The sequence below is a fragment of the Tamandua tetradactyla genome, chromosome 2 (assembly GCF_023851605.1).
Source record: "Tamandua tetradactyla isolate mTamTet1 chromosome 2, mTamTet1.pri, whole genome shotgun sequence".
NCBI lineage: Eukaryota > Metazoa > Chordata > Mammalia > Pilosa > Myrmecophagidae > Tamandua > Tamandua tetradactyla.
Window position 1 is genome coordinate 125,951,248 of NC_135328.1, and position 19,945 is coordinate 125,971,192.

Here is a 19,945-nt window from a genome sequence, read left to right on the forward strand (position 1 = left end):
GGCATCAGTCCTTCCTTAAGAATGAAACTGACCACATGGAGGAAATAAGGAAACAACCCTCTCCTGGCTTGGTTTCTGAGGTTACTTAATAAATTATTGTTCATCAAATCTGAAATGACGTCTAAGTTACCTCACAGCTCTTCAGAGATAGCTTCGAAAGATTTATATCTAAAAGCTCTATTTACTTTAAAAAAGAGAAGAACATAATTATCAAACAATACTACTGTGCATTTCTACAGCAGCATTGTTCTTAAAAATAATCAGTGTTTAATGATTATTCTCCATCAAGCTTGTACTCTAATTTCCATAGCAAGTAAATATGAACTGTCTACTTTGCACATAACAAAAATGGTATAATTTCTTGGATTTTGGAGATTTGTACTGCAGAGTGTAACTGTACATCTGTTTTTATATTTGTGAATTCATCTGTGGGAGGAATAAAGAAAATCCAGGAGTATTTAAAGATTAATGTGGTTCTTTTTCATTCTGCAAAGACTTTAAAATATATTTTTATATTATTTTACTGATTTTGAATTTACAGAACACACCTAAACAATGAGGGTGTGACAAAACTACTTATCATTTTTGCAATCTTTGTTTTTTAAACTATTTCTAAAAAAAGATGAAAACTTATAAATTCTTGGCTTCTCATTACTTTAAAAAAAAAATTGGGGCAAAGAACTTGGACATTTCTCCAAAGAAAATATGCAAATGGCCAGAAAGCAATGAAAAGATGCTCAACATCATTAGACATTAGGAACATGTAATTCAAAGTCAGGAGAAACCATTTCAGGCCTACTAGGATGGCTACAGAAGATAACAAGGGCTGACAAGGATGCAGGAAAATAGGAGACCCAGTACATCATTGGTGGGGTCAAATGCCACAGCCACCGTAGAAAAGTCTGGCTGCTTCTCTGAAAGTTAAAAGTAGAACTACCATATGACCCTGCAACCCCGCTTCTGGGAACATGCCTGAGAGAACTGAAAGCAGGGATGTCATCACAGCATGACCCCAAAGCGTCAAAGGGAAGACGCAACCAAGATGTCTATGAACCTCTGAAAGGACAAAGGAAATGCGGTACATGCACACAGTGGAATGTCATAAGCCATAAAAAGAAATGAAGCATTGATACATTCTACCTAGGAAACATCATGCCAAATGCACAAGTCAGACACAAAAAGCTACATATTGTGTGATTCCATTTATGTGAACTGTCTAGAATTGGGAAAACCATAGACAAAAGGAGACTGGTGGTTGCCAGGGTCTGGGGTTAGGGAGGAATGGGGTGTGGCAGTTTATGGATACATTTCTTTTTGGGGTGACAGAAATCAGATAGTGGTGAGGTTATACAACAGTTTTTGTGAAACACTGTTGAATGGTACTTTTAAATGGAAAATTGAACATTTTATGAATTACATCTCAATCAAACAGTAACAACAAAACTCAACCATATGTCAAAGGCAGCCACCATGCTAGAACCCAATCTGCCTAGCTCCAGCGACACGCTGGCTGCCGTGCCCCAGCCCTGGTATGGGGGCCAAGCCTGCACCTGACCCCGTGGGTCCCAGATGGGCGCGCACTGTCCAGCACCAAGCCCCAGTTGTGACAAGAGGCACACCCTCACATTTGAGGACAGGAGCACGAAGAACTGGCTATGTCAGGAAAGAAAAAGGGGACAGTGTATGTGAATGTTAGAGTTTATTAAATAGGAAAGCTATCAACAGGAGGGAAAAAGGGAATTTACTTGGAAACTGGGTGAGAAGGCGCACGGTACATGGTACACCCTTACTGGGACGTCAGATGTGCTCAGAAAGGCACCAGGTCTCCTGCCCACTGGGAAGGCACTGACGGAATGAAATTCCTAAATCCTAATCCTCACTGGACAAAATGCTACTGGAAAATCTGCCCCAGCCCAAGTATTTTAAAATATGAAAGCCAACAGAAAAAGTGCGTTCAACCAGCTTTACAGTGTGGGGTCCTTGTGACCTGGTCCCTGGAGGACCAGGATAGCAGCAAACACCAAGAGGCGTCTCAGAACCCTGAGCTGAAACCCGCTGGGGCCATGCCTGTGATGGCCACGAGTGAATGGCAAGTCAGAGGAGACACCAGGCGGGTGTAAAAAGGCACAGATTCCTGCACAAGTCAATACTCTGCATTATAGCTCACTGTCTGTCTCCACTTATTAAGTTAATTGAATTTCTCTCACAACTAGCAATCTGGGAAAATAATGGAAAGCACTTATTCAGAACTGCTGTTTCCATGTTTAGTAATTAAAAAAAAATCACTGGCTTTTATAAATGTTTTCCAATAGACTACAGAGTCTACAAAATAAGACACTTGACCAACAAAGATTTCATATAAACTATCTGTGCAGCTCATACTCATGGCTGCCTCTGGATGGCAACTAGCTAATGATACTGCTTTAGGTGATGAAATTAGTATCTCATGATAAATACTTTTACTATAGGGGAAGACTGCATATTTAAAGACACAATTGCATTTATAAATAAGCAAGTAGTGATTTCAGGATGTAAACAGAGCTTCAGGCTGGAAGCATTTCCGGGTTAAGACTCTTCCTCCTCCTCTTCCTCATCTTTAATTTCAGAAATTCTGTCTATAGATTTTAGGATTTCAGCGACAAGGTTCAATGTTTCTGCTCCAGAGACCAGCTGCCTAAAATAAAAACAGAGATGTCATGAGCCGTGGCTCCCAACAGTCAACAACAGCGATCTGCGCACGAGCAAAGCCACCAGCATGAGTGGCAAGTTCCCTCTGGAGGCTTGCATGTGCGCTGTGGGTGCACAGAGCCCAGCCCGAGGGAATACAACCACAGCAGCTGACACTTCCCGTTCTTCTGCACCAGCCACTGAACTAAGTGTATGTGCTTTCCACAACAGGAAGGAAAACATCACTGCTCCTCTTAAATCAGGATCTAAGTGAAGGAGCGGGGGCTCAAATCTGTCTAACACTGAGGTCCTCACCTTACAGGTAAGAGTGACGATCACAGAGCAGAAGGCTGGAAAGCCTGGGAGGCGCACGTGTACTCTGCACCCTCAGTCAAGGGTTAACACAGTCACACACATGCTTCCCCTTCTAGAGCTTCCCAGGAGGGCCAGAGCCAGTGTGGTCAAGACGGAGACCTTACTAAGGGATGGCCCTTGCCTGCAGGTCCATCCTGGTGTGGCCCGTGACACCAGGACTCCTAATGGCCAGTTGGACCCCGCTTCCCAGGCCACCCCCCAGTCCCCACAAGAGCTTACTTAATTGAAGAGTGTGCGTTGTTAATGACAACGCGGAGGTTCTGCAAGGCCACGTCGGTGTTCTGCTTCACCACGGTCAAGCTGGCACCCTGGCCAGACCGCAGGGCCTCATTCTCTCGCTGGACATTCGAGACCTGAGCCTGAGGAAGCGAGGTGGGTGGACGGTCGCAATGGGGCCTAAATCCTTTCCTCTTCACTTCAGAACTGCCAGCCTCACGTTCTACATGTGCTTGGCACCTCAGTCTATACCAACAGGAGATTCTTGCGAGTCTACAGCCCAACCTAGACTACCTGTACCCCCAGCCTTCTTGTTAAGAAAAAGAAACAGGACAATGAGGCCTTGAGCAATATGTTTCTTTATCAAAGGGCCTGCAGGGAAAACTCATGCGGTCCTGACTTCAAGTGCTTCACCTACTGGGCGTGAGGGAGGGACAACGCCAGCCAGCAGAGGCGTTGCTGAACTCACATCTATATACACTTGTGATTCTGCAGCTCAAAGGAAAACACCTAAGACCTTTTCTATAATTACCTGGAGCAAGCTTATTTCCTGCTTCAGTTTCATGACGTGATTTTCTGCCTTCATAGCTCGTTTCTGTTATTCAAAAACAAATGTATCACTGATGCGGTAAGGTGAAAGCATACTCCCCATGATGCAGAGAGGAGGGGGCTGGCGGTTCCCCCCGACAGAGGTGATACCTATCCAGTGCAATGATAACCCACGTGGGGTACAGGGCTCTGCCCACTTCCCCACTCCCTCCCTCCCTCCATCTCCAGCAAGCCCCTCCGCCATCAGAAGTCCTGCTGTGACGTGCCCTCCAGAATCTGTGCCTCTGGACTCTCTGCCTACAGTGACTTCTGGGACCACCCAGGACACCATGCCTGGTGACAAAAGTCTAACTCATAGAAGATGGACCCTCCCGAGAGCAGGATGCACTGATGTCCCAATACTCAGCCCCGAGTCATGGCCTTTCTGATAGGGGAGGGGCTTCTCACTAGCCCCATCTCCCTTTCAGGCTGCCACAGATCTGAGTGAGACGTAAAACTTTCTTCGTACGGTCATCAGCTCGAGGTTCTGCTCCACCTGCTGGACCACGGACTCCAGGTCATGGTAGTCACTCTCCTCCTTCAGCATCTTCGCTTCTAATTTCCGCTCAAGTGTCCTCACCCTTGGAAAAGGAAAGAGGGATGAGGAACTCAGGTGACCAGTCCCAAGAGTATTCCCAAAGGGCATTTTAATTTGACTAATGGATGGTGATGGCCCTGAGTGCACCGTCACAAAAACAGTCAGGCAGAGAGGGGGTGGGAGCATCCCACTAGGTAGGACTCAGGGGGACAGTCAGCTGCTTTCTTCAGACTAACGCAGAGTCTGGGGGACTTGGGTTTCATGCTCAAAACAAACATTTACCCAGAGCATGAGAAATGTGCTGGAGATTGAGGATTATGTAAAACAAAGACTCAATAAAACTTGTTGGATTACTTTGTTATTGTTTGGATATCAATTCCCCTGAACGTCAGATGTTCTCAATTGCATCCCTAACTAGAGTCTTACATACATTTCTGTTTGAGTTTCAGAGAAGCTCTGAACCTCATTCAGCTTTCTTCTTAGCTTAGAATTTTCATCTTTCAGCTGTAGAGAAAGAAAATCCTTATTAGAAACTCAGTATGCCTCACTCAGATAGGGCCTGCACGTCTGCAGTTTGGCTCTTGAACATCTTGCTTGACAAACAGAAAGAGCTGTGCCAACAGAGCATGAACCACAGTGCTCTCACCCGGGGCCAAGAACAAAACTGCGTCTTCCTGGAAATCAGTGCTCACAGATCCCAGTCTCATTCATGCCCTGTCACCTGTTTCCTTTCCTAGGTAATTATAACTGAAAAAAAAAATTCTTCCACTCAGAACACTTCCTGCACTGACCTGGAGCTGACTGCTCCATTAACCCCTCCTCTCCACTGAGCTCCTGGCACGCCTATGATGGGCCCCACCTGCCCAGGACCCTTTCGTTGGTTATGTTCACAGCTATAACTGAAGTCAGCCAGAGAGAAAGGTTCTCCAGAGGGAAATTTTACCAGAGGCTGCTGTGCAGCAGGTTGTCTTGACCTTCCAGTTAATCCTCAGATCATCAAGGAAGTGCACCCTGCCCTCACTTACTGCTTCGTAACTTATCTGCAGCGTCCGGAGGTGCCGGTCTCCCACAGACTCTCCGTGGGTGGTGAACTCTGTGGTGGGACTTCCTGCTGGAGACCCTGGGGAAGCACGTGAGTCAGTGTCACTTAGTGTCCATGCAGGAAAAGACTCGGGCCCTGCCAGCTCCGATGGGTTGGAGAAGAAGGACACGTAAGTGCTACAGGGTGAGGCGCTGGCAGCAACCCTCAGCGAATGTGTCTGCTCCATGGCCGATGGCAGATAGGTCCCATTCCATCCATCGTCCTCATCCTCATCCTCATCCAGGAGGTCGCCGGCCCCTGTCGGGTCTTCAAAAAATGGCTGCTGGTACTCAAGGCCATACCCCATGGTCTGGGCTGTTGGGGAGCTGTGCTGAAGCCCCAGTGAGTGCCTCGTGGCTTCCTAAAGAAAAAAGCAGGATGCAGAGCTTCTGATTCAGTAATGAGGTTGTACTTTTTTTGTCATGTGCCCAGCCCTTAAAAAAGGGGTTCACCGGGTCTACTGGAAAAAGGAGATCCCCAGAGGGCTCCAAACAGCTTTACTTCTTATCCCCACAAAAACCGCAAATGGCATTAGCACCTGGGCTTTGCCTCGCAGTTCATGCATTGCCTCCTCCAAAGGATGCTGTGAGCCAGAAAAGAGATGTTCTCTGAAGATCTTTTCTATCTACAGGCACTAAAAACAACTCCTTAGATTTACCTTTGAATAAATCCTACTGTTGGTCGTGTCCTCTTTTGACAGGTTGAGATTCTTGGTTTTCAGAAACTCTTTAAAGGAGAATGGATTTGCCTCTTCAAGATCTTCAAGTTTATCATCTGAAAAAAAAAAACCAAAAAATAATAAACAGTAAGGCAAATGTTTGAAGTCAACAAAGGTTATTAAAAGGGAACCTTCCCATTAGTTTCTCTTTCCAGAGCGCAAGCATATCTAGAACCAGAAATAGTCCTTATATCCCATGGTAACTTGGGTGACGCTAAAAAGTAGAACACAAACAAAAAAGTGGGCAATAAAACAGCTCTACCTCCTCACCCTACATTCTGCTCCTTCCCTTTTTAAGTTTCCTTGCTTCCCACATTGTGCTGCACACTCGACCCACCCAGGGTCAAAAATACTGACTTTGTACCCCACCCCATTCCCCTGTCCTGACAACTGGGGTGCATGCAACCCGGGCAACAGAAGGTTTAAAAGCACCTCAGATGCACAAAGTTTGGGAATCACTGTCCTACCTCACTCCTTCTTGCATAATTAACCACCAACCTGCATCTGTCCCAACCCTCCCTTCCCTCACCAAGGTGTCTCCCATGCCCCCAAATGCCTGACCAGTCACTGTAGCTGGGCCATCCACAGATTACTTTCTGAGTAGTAACCTTATGCCAGGCACCATGTTAAGCCAGCATCTTTGACCTCAGTCCCTGTCGTCCCTCCAGCCTCTTGGATGTCACTCTCTACCCTCCCTGACATCCAGGGTTCTTTTCTGTCACCAAATCTCAGGTTCTCCTGCCCTTGCACCTCCTTTCCCTCTACAATGAGATTAGGATTGAATCCTTTGGATGATATCCCAGCTGCTCTTTCCAGCTCCAGATCCACCACTAATTCCCTAGCAAGCCAAAAGCCCCACTACCTAAAGTGTGCCTCACATCATATGTCGGACAGAGAGAAAAAGAAAGGATTACCAAACTACTCTACCTCCAAAACGTGTCTCGTGGGCTCCTGATGGACCTTGCTTAGTACATTTCCCCTTTCCATAGCCAAAATCTGCAAAAAGACGTCACCCCACCATGACTGTGGGAAACCGTTATGACCATAAATTTATGTCTTCACGTTTTGACGTGGAGTCTCTATTGCAGTGGTTCTCATCACCCAAGGATGTTGTTTAAAAACTAAGCCCCAGGGCCCTGACCCTGCAGGTTCTGACTTTCACTGGCCTGGTGGGCCTTGGCATGTGTAATTTAAAAAAATGCTCCCTAGTGGATTCTGACTCCCAGTGGGGATAAGTACAGTGTTTGCCTGTCTTGTGCACACAGCGCCCCCCAACCCCACCCCTTCTCTGTGTTACCATTACTCAGACTCTAACACACCCACCTTCAACCTGCCCTTCAATCTTATCTAAACCCTCCCTGTATGGCCTGGATGTCAGGCAGTTTAGCTGCTTAGGAAGAGGGAGGGGGAGTTAGAACTGGGACCTGCCCAGCTGTGGAGACCAAAAACATCACTAACTCTTTTCCAGACAGGGTCTATTGCACAGAGGCTCCCTGGCCTTGTGCCCTGTCCCTCCACCAGTTCCACTGGGCTCACATCGGTTACAGCACCTATCATTCCGGATTGAGATTGTGTACCTAAATTGGTCTCCCCAAACTAGACTGTGAGCTCCTAGTGCGCGGGGACATTCTTCCTCTTTGAAAACCGTGAGTCTGGCACACTGGCCCACAGCGAGTGTGCGTTGCTGAGCAAATGGCTGTTAGCACTACAGCACAGTTACCTACAGGCAATGCAACAACTGGAGGGTTCCCTGAGGCTGGCGCCTTGGTCTCTCACCTGTGTCTCCCACTGAAGCTAGCACCGGACTGGGTACATAACACATAAACGTCGGCCGAATGCCGAAGAAGTGGGAGTCCAGGTCCCTGCCATGGGGGCGCTCACAGTCTAGCTGGGGGAGACAAGTTCGGCCCTCATAGAACGCTGGAGCTGTAAGTAACAATAAGAGCGACTTTACGGTGGACCGGGGGTTGCACCGGGGCCTTACGTATTACCTTACCTCGGCCTCAACATGACTCTGTGAGGTCAGCAGGTTCTGTTACCCCACGCGCGGAGGAGGCCGTCGCGACTCAAGGTAAGAGGCGGCATGCCGGCCTCGAACCGGCCCTGGACCCCGCGGCAGGCACTCGGGGTGCAGCATGACGCCCCGGGGGTTCCGGGGTCCTCGGAGTTGGGGGCTGAGCGCTGCTGGCCGGGGCCGACCCCATCCCCACCCTCCCAGCCGCTTTCCGTCCCCCAGGCCTCCCTGGGCAGCAGCCCGGCCCAACCCCGCTTACCGTCCGGAATGACTAGGCTCCGGGCTCGGGAGAGCGGGGTGACGCCCGGACGGCGCGCGTAGCCCGACATCCCCGCGGGCCCGGCCTTGCCTAGCCCGGCAGCGGCGGCTCCATGGCCTCGGCTCCGCTCGAACCGCGGCCCCCGTCGCCCGCCCCCGTCGCCCGCCCCTCGGCCGCCGCTGCTCCTCGGTGCCGCTGGCCGCTGCTTCCCGTCCGACGACCGGAAGCGCGCGCCGGAACCCCGCCGGCGACGGAAGTGGAAGTGACGACAGAAGTGGCGGGCGGAGGCACAAGATGGCGGCTGTGGTGGTGGCGGCGAGGCGGTTGCTGCGAGGCTCGGCTTCTTGGGGCCGCTCGCGGCTGAGGTGAGCCGCTGGCGAACCGGGTCTCGGAGGGCGGTCGGGACCGCTCGAACTCCTCCGACGGCAATGACTCCGGTCTCCTCGCGTCCAGACACGGCGTCGACTGGACGGGTTCTGTTTGGGAGATACCAGCTTCGTCCCCCAGGCGATGGGGGCGCTTTCCCGCCTTGTGTCTCGAGCCTGGTACCCGAGGTCCATCCGCGCCTCCTCTTTCCGGATCCTGAGTCTTCCCTCATCCTAACCCCTCCGGCCGAAGAGGCTGGTCCGAGGCCTTTCCATCTTTTGTGCCCGTTACCTGCCGCGTGCTCCTTTACGAGGCCAAGGCAGAGCAGTCTTCCCTCCTTTAGATCCAGATTCGCGGTTCTCACTGACACCAGAGTCTGTGCCTTTGGCTCCTGTGTTGTATGCGCTTCCCATTGATTGCTGACCCTCTCCCGGTCAACTCCTCCCGCTTCTCCCACCCCAGCGACCAAGTCAGCCTTTTGTTTCCTACTGGCACAGTCATGCGGGCAACAACTATGTGTGGACCACCTGTTGTATGGCAGACACTGTGTTAGGTGCAGGGGTGCAGTGGTAAGCAGAAACAGTTAACTGTCCTCTAGAAGCTGATACAGACTAAAAAGTGAACAGAGTCTCAGCAAAGATATGAGTGCTTTGAAGTAAAGAAGCAGCATTCGGTGACAGTAAGGGGAGAATAATTTTATATAGAATGATAGAATCATTCAAGGTGTCTCTCTGAGAAGATGACATTTCAGCCAGGGGACAAAGGAGGAGAGAAGGGTCAGCCATGTGAACAGTGCAGGCAAGAGCAAGGCAGACCCTAGGACAGTGACAGAGCGTTCCAGGAATTGACCGAATGATCAACATAACCGGAACCTAGGGAGGTGGGTGGGGTGGTGGTTAGGAGATGACTTTGAAGAGGGGACCCAAGACCAGATCATGCAGGGCCTCCCTAGCCAGGGAATAGAGTGCGGTTTTTCAGAGTTCATTGAGGCCGTTAGGCCAGTGCTGTTCTGGCTGCGTTATATCTACCAATTTACTTGGCCTTAGGTCCCATGGCTGAGCTATGACTTGTGCCCAGACATGGTACCCTTGATCCTTTGTATTCTCCTTTGAGGAGGATACACAGGCACCCGGGTCTGAGTCTTTCTGTTGTAACTGGGCGGGTTTCTCTGCCGCAGGTTCAGAGCCCCCGCATACCGACAGTTTAGTAGCGGCGGTACCTATCCCAACATCCCCCTGTCTTCTCCCTTACCTGGAATACCCAAGCCTGTTTTTGCTACAGTCGATGGACAGGAAAAATTTGAAACCAAAGTTACCACGCTGGATAATGGGCTTCGGGTGGCATCCCAAAATAAGTTTGGACAGTTCTGTACAGTAGGAAGTAAGTACTATTATGGGTGATTTCATTTGTTTTAACGGGTGTATGTTTCAGTCAACAGTGACCCATAATTTCTGTATTAATTACGAATTGTACTGTGAGTGAAAGCATGCTGTAAAACCTGAAAACTTAGTAACCAAATTAGGAACAGTGGTCATTTTTGTAGGTGGTATTTAGGGTGGATTTTTTTCCCCCTTTCTACTTTTCTATAATTCTGAAAGAATTCTGCCACAGATATATACATCACTGTATTATCAGAAAAATGTAAAATAAATTCTTTTTTAAAGAGCTTTGCCAAGGTATAAGTGGCATACAGACCATACACTACTAATATCTATAATCAAATAATCATTGCCATACATATGCACCTGTGAAACTTAGCATTACAATTGAGATAATGATCATAACTATCACACCTCCATAATTAAATCTGGTTATTAAGCTCTTTCACAATTTAAAAAGATTTCTCTTGATGAGATCTTCTGTCTTGAACATTTGATTTGACATTTGATTTCTTTTTTTATTACAAGTTCTTATTAATTCAGGATCAAGATATGAAGCAAAATATCTTAGTGGAATTGCTCACTTTCTGGAAAAATTGGCATTTTCGGTAAGTGTTTGATTTATGATATTCTGAGACTGGGGAAGAAGCTTTCCTTTTTAAGGGTGGTTTTTATTTTAATAAATGATTAAGTTGCTAAGTTAATGCTATTTAAAAACCTTTGAGTTAAAAGATAACTTGACTGTATGTATTTTAGAAGGGAAAGTAAATTTCCATCTTAAAAACTGTTTTCTAGGGATTGTTTTGGATAACTTATTTAGGCTCTCTTATTTATTTCCACCAGTCTACTGCTCGATTTAACAGCAAAGATGAAATTCTGCTTACATTAGAGAAACATGGAGGTATCTGCGACTGCCAGACATCAAGGTACAATAGCTGTTACTAAAATAAAGCTTGTTTTGCCTCCACTTTGAACTGTCTTTTTCCCTCTTGGCCGAAGTGCCACTGAGCCCCACTGTCGGAGAAGTCAGGGAGGTGGACAGTGAGAAGGGGCCCTGGTGACTGGTTGGAGCAATGGAGAGCTGGGTGGGCAAGATGCACAGAGCTGGGAAGGCAGTGGTCTGCTGAGGGGCAGCAAGAAGCTGTGTGTAGCTAGAGCACAGACTTGGGGGATGGGGGGTGGTAGAGGCTGTGGCAGTGGCAGGTGGGTCTTTGCAGGCCTGGCTTGGAGCTGTCAGAAAGCTCTGTCAGGACAGTATGAGGTGGGCGCATGATTTATGGATTATTTTTAATTTGAATGCTTTGCTGTAGTTTTTTGCATACAAAGAAATTACATATAAAAGACTTACAAAGTGCTAAGGATTGAAGTTAGAAGTTAGCGTGGAGGCAACATGGTCACCTTTTTAAACAGGTCTGTTAAAAAATCTTGGCCCCAGCTGCCCCTACGCAGCTCCAAGCTCCTTACCTCCTCTGATAGGCCTCAGCCACTTGTAGCTCAAGCTGTTGTTCCTGCTTTTCTCCCGTCTTCCTTTCCCATCCTCCCCCCCACCCCCATTCTACCTCCACCTGGTCCTGCAGCCACACTAAGAATGGCCTCCAGTGGAAAGGTCCAGAAATCCCCCTTCCGTCCCAGGCCTCCCCACTGCACCCAGCTCCCAGGCCTCACCCCTTCCCATGTGCCAGTGGTGTCTGTTCTGCATAGTCCAGTGCTGGACTATCTCTGACCCACTCAGCTGAAAACCTCCATTCACATGGTACCCCAGGTTTCTCCTGCCATCTGAGACCAGACACCTTTCCATATTAATCCGCCAGTTTCTTCATCAACACCAAGGAAGAACAGAATGAAACATTTTATCTTTTGGAAGCATGTGGTTGCATACATCTTTTTCAGAATTGGCTCTTTAGCATTTTGACTTGACGAGTCTTTTATTCAGGTATTTACCTGTATGCAGTTATGCTTCTTGCCTGCTAGGGATTTTTACTGTAAGACTAATAGGAAAAGACTTGAGAATGCTGATCCTTAATGAAAAGTAATAAAGGACACCCACAGGTGTGCAAGTCTTTAACACGATGTAATTGTCCTGTCCCGGTAGGACCTCAGTCCCCAGTGCTGTTGCTTTTTTCCAGAGACACCACCATGTATGCTGTGTCTGCCAACATAAAAGGCTTGGACACTGTGGTTGGCTTGCTGGCTGATGTGGTCCTGCAATCCCGACTGACAGGTATGAACCTGGGACATAAGAGGTGGACCGGGGGTGATGGTGGAAGCACAGCATTCTTGGTTATTGGAGGAGTTGAGTTTACATTATGACAGTGAGTTATGACAGTGAGTTGGCATGATTTCATGGGAAATTACACTGAGGAATGGAAAACTCCTTTGCCTTTAGAGAGAGCCCTTAAAACTTGGACACCTCTCCTTGTACTTTTGACATTTCTTGAGAAATTGGATTTTTCATTTCAGAAAGGCTCCTCAGCTATCTATCTTGTTTTTCCATTGCCCTTCATTGCCTTGTGGATGGCAGGACTCGTGAACTTCCTGCCAGGAGTGGACAGGAGATGGGATGGTGCTGATTGTTGCAGCTGCCTCCCTACCTGCTCTGATTTGGAGCCCCAGCCTCTGGTCCCCAAGGCTGCAGGTCCATGTTAAGATCTGCCTGGTACTTGTGCAGTCAGGCCAGGAGCCAGCACCCCCTGATGTCTGTGTTTCTATGTCTTCTAAGCATCTTGATCTCTGATACCACCTCATCCTCATGGCAGTGCTTGCAAACACACAGTTCTGGTATCTTCCATGCTTTTTACAGATGAGGGAGCTAGAGCTCAGAGCAGGTCCGAGTGACTGCCTCATGGCAGAGCCAGGGAAAAAGGCCTGCTTGCCCTGGGGGTCTGCTTGCAATGGCTCTCCCCCTCTCTCACACATGTTCCCTCCAGCTCTGCCACTGGAATCTGGGGTAGAGCCAGAGGTGACTCTGCTACCACTCACCACCACTGTCATGGCAGACGCTCTTCTGCCTAGTTTAGTGGTGCGGGATTAGCTGTGCTCTTTGTTCCCGACTGTGATCTGATCCCTGGTCCTCTGGATGCTTTTTTAGATGAAGAGTTGGAGCTGACCCGCATGGCTGTCCAGTTCGAGCTGGAGGACCTAAATATGAGGCCTGACCCAGAGCCACTCCTCACTGAGATGATCCACGAAGTAAAGTGTAAACTCCACTGCCCGTAGCCACACACCCGCGGCCCTCCCATCCCAGGCCAGGGGGAAGATGTTTGCTTCCAGGGGCCATCCTGTGGGCTGTGGGTGTTTGCAGCACATGCTTAATTCCCAGATCTTCCACAGCTTCTGTATTTGCACCTTCTTATTGTAATGAAGTCTTTATTCACCACTCCATCTACAAAAGAATCTTTTGTACAAAGTTCCCCTCTGGTGCGGTAGATTTTACTGTTTTCAAAAATACAAAGTTGCCACTGCCAAATAGATAAAACAGCAGATTATGTGATGTTTTTTCCAAAGATGTGTCCAGAGAAAAGTTCCAGCAGGCCCAGCTTGTCATTTGAGGAAATGTGGTTATGTTTGCTTTAGTCACTTGTGTTTATCTCAATTCCCTTTTTAGGCAGCTTACAGGGAGAACACAGTGGGCCTCCACCGTTTCTGCCCCACAGAAAATATTGCCAAGATCGACCAGAAGGTGCTTCATGCCTACCTGAGGAACTACTACACCCCCAACCGCATGGTGCTGGCTGGGGTGGGGATGGAGCACGAGCACCTCGTGGAGTGTGCCCAGAGACACCTGCTGGGGGTACAGCCAGCCTGGGGGCATTGGGGGGCCACAGACGCCGACAGGTCGGTCGCACAGTACACGGGAGGGATCGTCAAGGTAAGGCCAGGACAGAAGGGAGTCCTGGTCTCGGGCTGTGTGTGCTGTTTGACTTCTGTTTGGGGGTGTCTTTATGTCTGTCCTGAAGGTGTTAGAGGCTACCGTGTCCTTGGATCCACCTCAGCATGCGCTGCCTTCACACAGTGGGGTGGGATGTGTCCCGTGTGGCGGCTGAGGGCTTGTTAGACTTGCGCGTGTGAGTTGCATGTAGTAGAAGGTAGATGGTTCTTACCCCTGAGCAGGAGCTTGCCGATGTTGCGTATGATTTCTATATAATCAGGTTTTGTTTGTTTTTTATTAGAGCAGCTGTAGGTTTACAGAATCATCATGCAGAAAGTAGAGTACCCCGGTTCTCTTCTCTCACATGCAGTTTTTCTTTACTGACATTTTGCGTTGTGTGGCACCGTTGTTACAATCCATGAAACAGGAGTATGATGATTGTGCTCTTAACTTTAGCTCACTGTGCACACTAGGGCTCGTACCCATGTGTCAGGGTTCTTGTGTGTGTGCATAACTGTTTTGGAGATGTTTTGATCTGAGAAGGTGGCAGGCCCTGGCTGCCTTTCACCTGACCTGCCCTTGTTTGTCTTTGGCCACAGCTGGAAAGAGACATGTCCAACGTCAGCCTGGGACCCACCCCAATCCCCGAGCTCACTCACATCATGGTGGGCCTGGAGAGCTGCTCCTTCCTGGTGAGTGGCAGGAACTGGTCAGCCCGCAGCGCCCTCGTGCAGGAGGGCTGGCTCCTTGCCTAGCTCTGCATTCCTGGCTCCCATAGGAGGAAGATTTCATCCCCTTTGCCGTGCTGAACATGATGATGGGAGGAGGGGGCTCCTTCTCAGCTGGTGGGCCCGGGAAGGGCATGTTTACCAGGCTCTACCTCAATGTGCTCAACAGGTGGGTGGGCTCCCCATGGGCATCCTCTGCTTTCTTTGCGGAGTGGGGGCATCTTCCAGGTGTTCCTTCCTCCAGTTTGTGTGTTGGGTGCTGTCCAGTAATCCTCACTGCAGCATGTCCGTTTCCCCTGCAGACACCATTGGATGTACAACGCCACTTCTTACCACCACAGCTATGAGGACACAGGCCTCTTATGTATCCACGCCAGTGCTGACCCCAGGCAGGTGAGGGCCAGGGCTGCAGTCCCTCCCCCTAACTTTACTCAGCACATCCTCTTTTTCCTCCCTCTAGAGCCATCGTCAAATGTCCTGGGATGGTGCCTCAAAGGTTATGCCCAGATCCTCCATTTTGACTAGTTCATGCCTTAGAGTGAAAAACTCCCCTTTCAGGCTGTAGTTAAGAGCCTCTCTGGGGGACCCTGCCCAAGTGCACACGTAGGTGGTAAGTCTCTGGTTGTGCTCTTCATCCATGTATTCTTTTTCATAGGTTCGTGAGATGGTAGAAATCATCACAAAGGAATTTATTTTGATGGGTGGAACTGTGGATGTGGTGAGTCCACATGGAGCTGTTTTCATACCTTTCCGCAGCAGCTGATAGGTAGAGTTGTGTTACATTACAGGACTGGCCAGCAGTGGGTTCCTGTTCTCATTCCCCCTGCCCGGTATCCCTACTAGGGCCCCCTGCCCCGCCCCAATGTCTCCACAAGCCCAAGGAGTGGAAATGCAGGACTGGCTTATGATTTGGCTGCAGATCCATGTCCTGGGAAAGCCCTCCCCTCCCTTTGAGCTTCAGGTGAAAGGAAGTCCTTGCCCTGGAAAACCTTTCTGCCAGTCCTCCGCTAGCTGAAAAATGTCAGGGGCTGCTTGCTGCACAGTGCCATGAGCACGGTCATGTGCTACATTGTGTTACTTGCTCGTGGAACTTTCCAGGTGGAGCTGGAGCGAGCCAAGACCCAGTTGATGTCCATGCTCATGATGAACCTGGAATCCCGGCCTGTGATCTTCGAGGATGTTGGCAGGCAGGTGTTGGCCACCCGATCCAGGAAGCTTCCTCACGAGCTGTGCTCTCTCATCAGTGAGTGCTGGGTAGAGTGGGCACGGCAGGCCTGTGGGAGGCTCACGGGCAGGGCTTTCTGTCTTTACAGGCATTCCAAGGGTCAGAGGGGCAGAAGGCAGGGCCTCGTCTTTGCCACTGCAGCCCAGGCTCACAGACCGCCCCTCTGTGGGTCGGCGCTGCCTTAGGCATCGACCAGCTTTCTGTGCTCCCTGGTGGGAGAGGTTGAATATGGTAGGGGACAAAAAGTGCTGAGCACAGCGCAGGACCCCACGCCTTGTGGAATGATGATAGCTTGGAACAGTGCTTTGCAGTTTGGGGCCTTATGGGGAGTGTCTGGTCCCCTGTGAACAACCTTCCACAAGTCCTAGATCTTCCTCAGGTCACGTGCCAGCTTTTATGGGCATAGAAGTCTTTGGGGCTAGTATAACTTGGCTTCCTCAGATTCCCAGAGGGTCCATGACCTGGTTCTGGGTGCACATCACCCAAGACTCACGCATTAGCTTTGTGTTTCATACTGAGCCTGGCCCAGAGCTGCCTGGTAATGGGCTCTCAGGCACATGGTGTCTTCAGGCAGCTTCCTGGGCTGTGCAGAGCTTCAGCCCCGTGTCCTCCATGCTTAGGGCTTGCCCCACCTTTTTAAATTGGCACAGCAGGCCCTTGTTCTCCCTCCATTAACCCCTTCAGCCCCTCAAGTAAAAGCATACTTAATCTCCTAAAGGTCTTGTTTTCTGTAGCAAAATAGATGTGCTTGGGTGGCATGCTTGTGACGTGTTGTCTCCAGTTCCTTGCTGCCCTTCTACTGATGCAGCATGCAGCCCCTTGGCCTCCCTCATTCCACCTCACCCTGCTGTCGGTGCAGCCCTGAGATTGTTTTCTTTTTTTTTTGAGCAGGTCCATCGTACAGTTAAGACATTAGAGAAAGAGCTCTTTCTTTTAAAAATGTTAGCTCCTGTTAAGGTGGATCTGCCCTACTCCATTTACTAAGAGAAACCTACCTCTGCCATTTCCCCCTGTTGTGGCTCCTGGGCACCACATTGACCTGCATCTGTGGCCCCCTGGGCGTGAGGGTGACAGTCAGGGGAAGCCCCTAGCGACAGCGCAGCCCACACAGGCAGAGTAGTCGGGAGCACTCACAGCTCTCACTGAGCCCCCATTGTCCCCTGTGCCAGGCAACGTGACGTCAGAGGACATTAAGAGGGTGACTTCTAAAATGCTCCGTGGGAAACCTGCAGTGGCGGCACTGGGCGACTTGACAGACCTGCCAACCTACGAGCACATCCAGGCGGCGCTGTCGAGCAGGGATGGGCGCCTGCCCAGGGTCTATCGGCTCTTCCGGTAGCAGCGCTCTGAGGCCTGGCACAGCCCTGAGTGCTGGAGCATGTTTCTAAATGCATTTCTTTGGATGTTACTTTAGTGCAAAAAGACGCCTGGGTATATAAACAGTGGGAAATGGGACTCGTCTTAAACGTGAAAGAACACATTTAATACTGCTGGACCACCAACTTGGTTTTCACTCCTTCAGAATTGCTTATGTCCATCCGTGGAATAAATACTTGCCTTCACTGCTCCAAGCTGGAAACAAGGTAAAGCTCAGGGGGATTAAACGCTGCCTTCAGTGGTAAAACCAGGTCCGTGTGTATCCATAGCCTTTGTTATGGATCCTAAGCATTTGGAATCTGTTTGAAGTTGCTGAGTGAGTAAATGCACAGGTACCTCACTGCAGAGACCAGTGGGTCCGTCAGCTCTCCCGGCTTCCTTTGGAGGTCCATGCCATGTGCCCAGAGCTGCTGAGACCCTGGGCTCAGTCACTGGGCATTTGGGACCGGGACTCGTCCCTGGCAGAGTGGCCAGGACAAGGTCAAATGTACCACCTGCTGGAACGCAGGTGGTGCCGATAACAAAATGGTGGATGCTTTTCTTAGCGGTGTTTTCCTCACCCTCCAGTAAGGACGGGAACGTTAAAAGGCCCTAGTGGCAGTTTTCGTGGAAAGCGAAGGCTCAAGTCGGCAGGCGAGTGAGACATTTCAACTGGGAGCTGTCCGGTTTGACACAGTATTGCTAAGCCTTGTGGAAGGTGTGTTCCTATTTCAGATGTCAGAACATGGGCAGGGGAAGGGCTTCTAGAAATCTTTAGGTCCGTGGAAATGGGTGAAGCAAAAGGAAGTTGCAGCTGCAGAGCCTGCAGCTGTTTTGAAAGATAGACTGAAGAGCTGTAGCATTCGGCATGTGTGGTGTGGGAATTTCAGGGGAACCAAAGGGTCCAGCAGCTTTTAGTCATGCAGTTTCAAATTTGTTAGTTGGCATAGGCCAGTGGTTTTCAGATTAGGACACACAGAAATTGCCCGGGGCTGGGCATTGTGACAGGCTGGAGGCTGCAGCAGTTGTGGGTTGGGCCACACTTTTGCTGCAGTCTTGTTAGAGAATAGTTGACAAAAGCTATTTTTAATCTAAGAACCTTTTTTGCTGTGGAGTTGGATGATGGAGTGGGTGTTTAAGGCAATCCAATAAACATTTCAACATTCCTTCGGTTTTTAATCCATTTATTATATTACCAGAACCTGTCATATCTTGAAAACCCAGCACCTTCGCAACACACATACTCTGCGTGAGCGACTATGGGGGACATGTACTGAACTCCTGGCGTAACCTGCCCTCGGCTTTGAGCCCAAGGGAAATAGAAACGGATGATACTGTTTTCTCATAACATGACTTCCAGGAGTGGATTTTCAGTGGTTTTAAACCCTTTCTCATTACCACATTGGAGAAAAGCCTGGTTTGGCAGCGCTGCTCCCTCTGGCTGGGGTTTAACTGTGCCCTGAAGGGGCTTTGCTGGGTAATGGGGACTCGAATGGAAAGGAGGTCTGCAGAAGAGAGGCTGTACGGTCCCTCCCGTGACCTACTAAAGCCCTGACCTCTGGAGTTGAAGGTCAGCACTTCCTTTACCACCACAAACCAGATGCCAGTGCTACCCATAAAGCTGGTAGTACTGTTCTTGGCCAACAGTTTTTATTAGAAAAAAAAGAGGACTTGTAACTGTAAACACCCCCCACCCATTCTTTTAAAATGACTATTTTCAAGAGAAAATCATCCCCCAGAGTCCAACTGATGTCTGAGCTGCGTCCTGCCCCCTTGACACCTGCCTCTGTGCTGGACTGGCTTATGCATGTGCAAACATTTTTGCACACAGAAGCAAATTGCCTTGTACCTGTTACAGGTCACGATCCCACGTGCCTGGCACTGCGACCACCTCCTAATGCCCAGTCCACATCCGGCACCCCCTGTTCACTTCCTTCAGTCCCACCTCACCCCCGCTATCCTGGTCCAGATGGCCACAGGCCACACTGCAAGAGCCGCCCCGCCCCTGGGGCCCATGGGCTGTGCCCCACTCAGGGCCAAGACACTTGCTGTGTCTCAGGTGGGACATCCTTCTTGGGCTCTGTCAGCTCCTGCCCATCTTTCACCTCCCCAGGTGCCCCTTCCAAACTGTCATTCCCAACCCATTTTCCATCCCTGAGTGCTAACATATATCCAGGCATCTTTTTTATATGTGCCCCCCCCCCCCATTAGGGGGACATAATGTGAGAGTTTCTTTGCTCATGCTTCTATCCTGGGGGCTGGAATATGTAGTGGGCAGTCAGACACTCGTCAGATGAAGGACACAAAAAACTGGGAGAGAACAAAAGCTAAATGTAAAAGAAAACCCTCAAGCTTGTTGTATTTCACAATTCTTTATGCAACTTATTTCTTGGAAACTGGCCAACTTAATTTGCATTAATCTGACTTTTAAACTAAATTTCCAAAGGGCATTCCTTTCATCTAAACTAAAGGGCTCCTGTTGAGCAGGGCTCCAGCCTCGGAACCCTGGCCTGGTCTGTGTGGTGTTTTCCCCAAGGCATGACGCAACACTAGCTCCGGGGACTGTT

General features: G+C 49.5%; 2 protein-coding genes across 8 annotated transcripts; one reads left to right on the top strand and one right to left on the bottom strand.

Annotated features, from left to right (window-relative positions):
• Window positions 1–1,682: 1,682 nt before the first annotated feature.
• Window positions 1,683–8,607, bottom strand: ENTR1 (endosome associated trafficking regulator 1). 5 transcript variants are annotated; one of them, XR_013170663.1, is made up of 10 exons: window positions 8,457–8,607; window positions 7,960–8,109; window positions 7,111–7,179; window positions 6,124–6,239; window positions 5,410–5,826; window positions 4,815–4,888; window positions 4,309–4,427; window positions 3,791–3,853; window positions 3,262–3,401; window positions 1,683–2,674 (listed from the first exon to the last, which is right to left on the bottom strand). XR_013170663.1 is itself a non-coding variant. In XM_077148822.1 (10 exons), exons 1-10 carry the CDS (start codon window positions 8,524–8,526, stop codon window positions 2,566–2,568), a joined length of 1,320 nt encoding a protein of 439 aa, XP_077004937.1. In that variant the 5' UTR covers window positions 8,527–8,605; the 3' UTR covers window positions 1,683–2,565. The 5 variants fall into 5 exon arrangements, 4 of the variants coding, with proteins under 4 accessions (XP_077004937.1, XP_077004939.1, XP_077004938.1 ...); XM_077148822.1 differs by having other exon boundaries at window positions 4,316–4,427; window positions 8,457–8,605; XM_077148824.1 differs by lacking the exon at window positions 7,960–8,109 and having other exon boundaries at window positions 4,316–4,427; window positions 8,457–8,605.
• A 92-nt stretch (window positions 8,608–8,699) lies between these two features.
• PMPCA (peptidase, mitochondrial processing subunit alpha) lies at window positions 8,700–18,553 on the top strand. Of its 3 annotated transcripts, none has more exons than XM_077148827.1 (13): window positions 8,700–8,821; window positions 10,000–10,202; window positions 10,730–10,809; window positions 11,045–11,127; window positions 12,328–12,422; window positions 13,290–13,390; window positions 13,806–14,069; window positions 14,669–14,761; window positions 14,848–14,966; window positions 15,100–15,190; window positions 15,453–15,515; window positions 15,896–16,040; window positions 17,192–18,553. In XM_077148827.1, the coding sequence occupies exons 1-13, from the start codon at window positions 8,751–8,753 to the stop codon at window positions 17,359–17,361; spliced, it is 1,578 nt and encodes a 525-aa protein (XP_077004942.1). In that variant the 5' UTR covers window positions 8,700–8,750; the 3' UTR covers window positions 17,362–18,553. The 3 variants fall into 3 exon arrangements, with proteins under 3 accessions (XP_077004942.1, XP_077004943.1, XP_077004944.1); XM_077148828.1 differs by lacking the exon at window positions 8,700–8,821 and adding an exon at window positions 8,831–9,010; XM_077148829.1 differs by lacking the exon at window positions 8,700–8,821 and adding an exon at window positions 9,031–9,391.
• The last annotated feature ends 1,392 nt before the right edge of the window (window positions 18,554–19,945 follow it).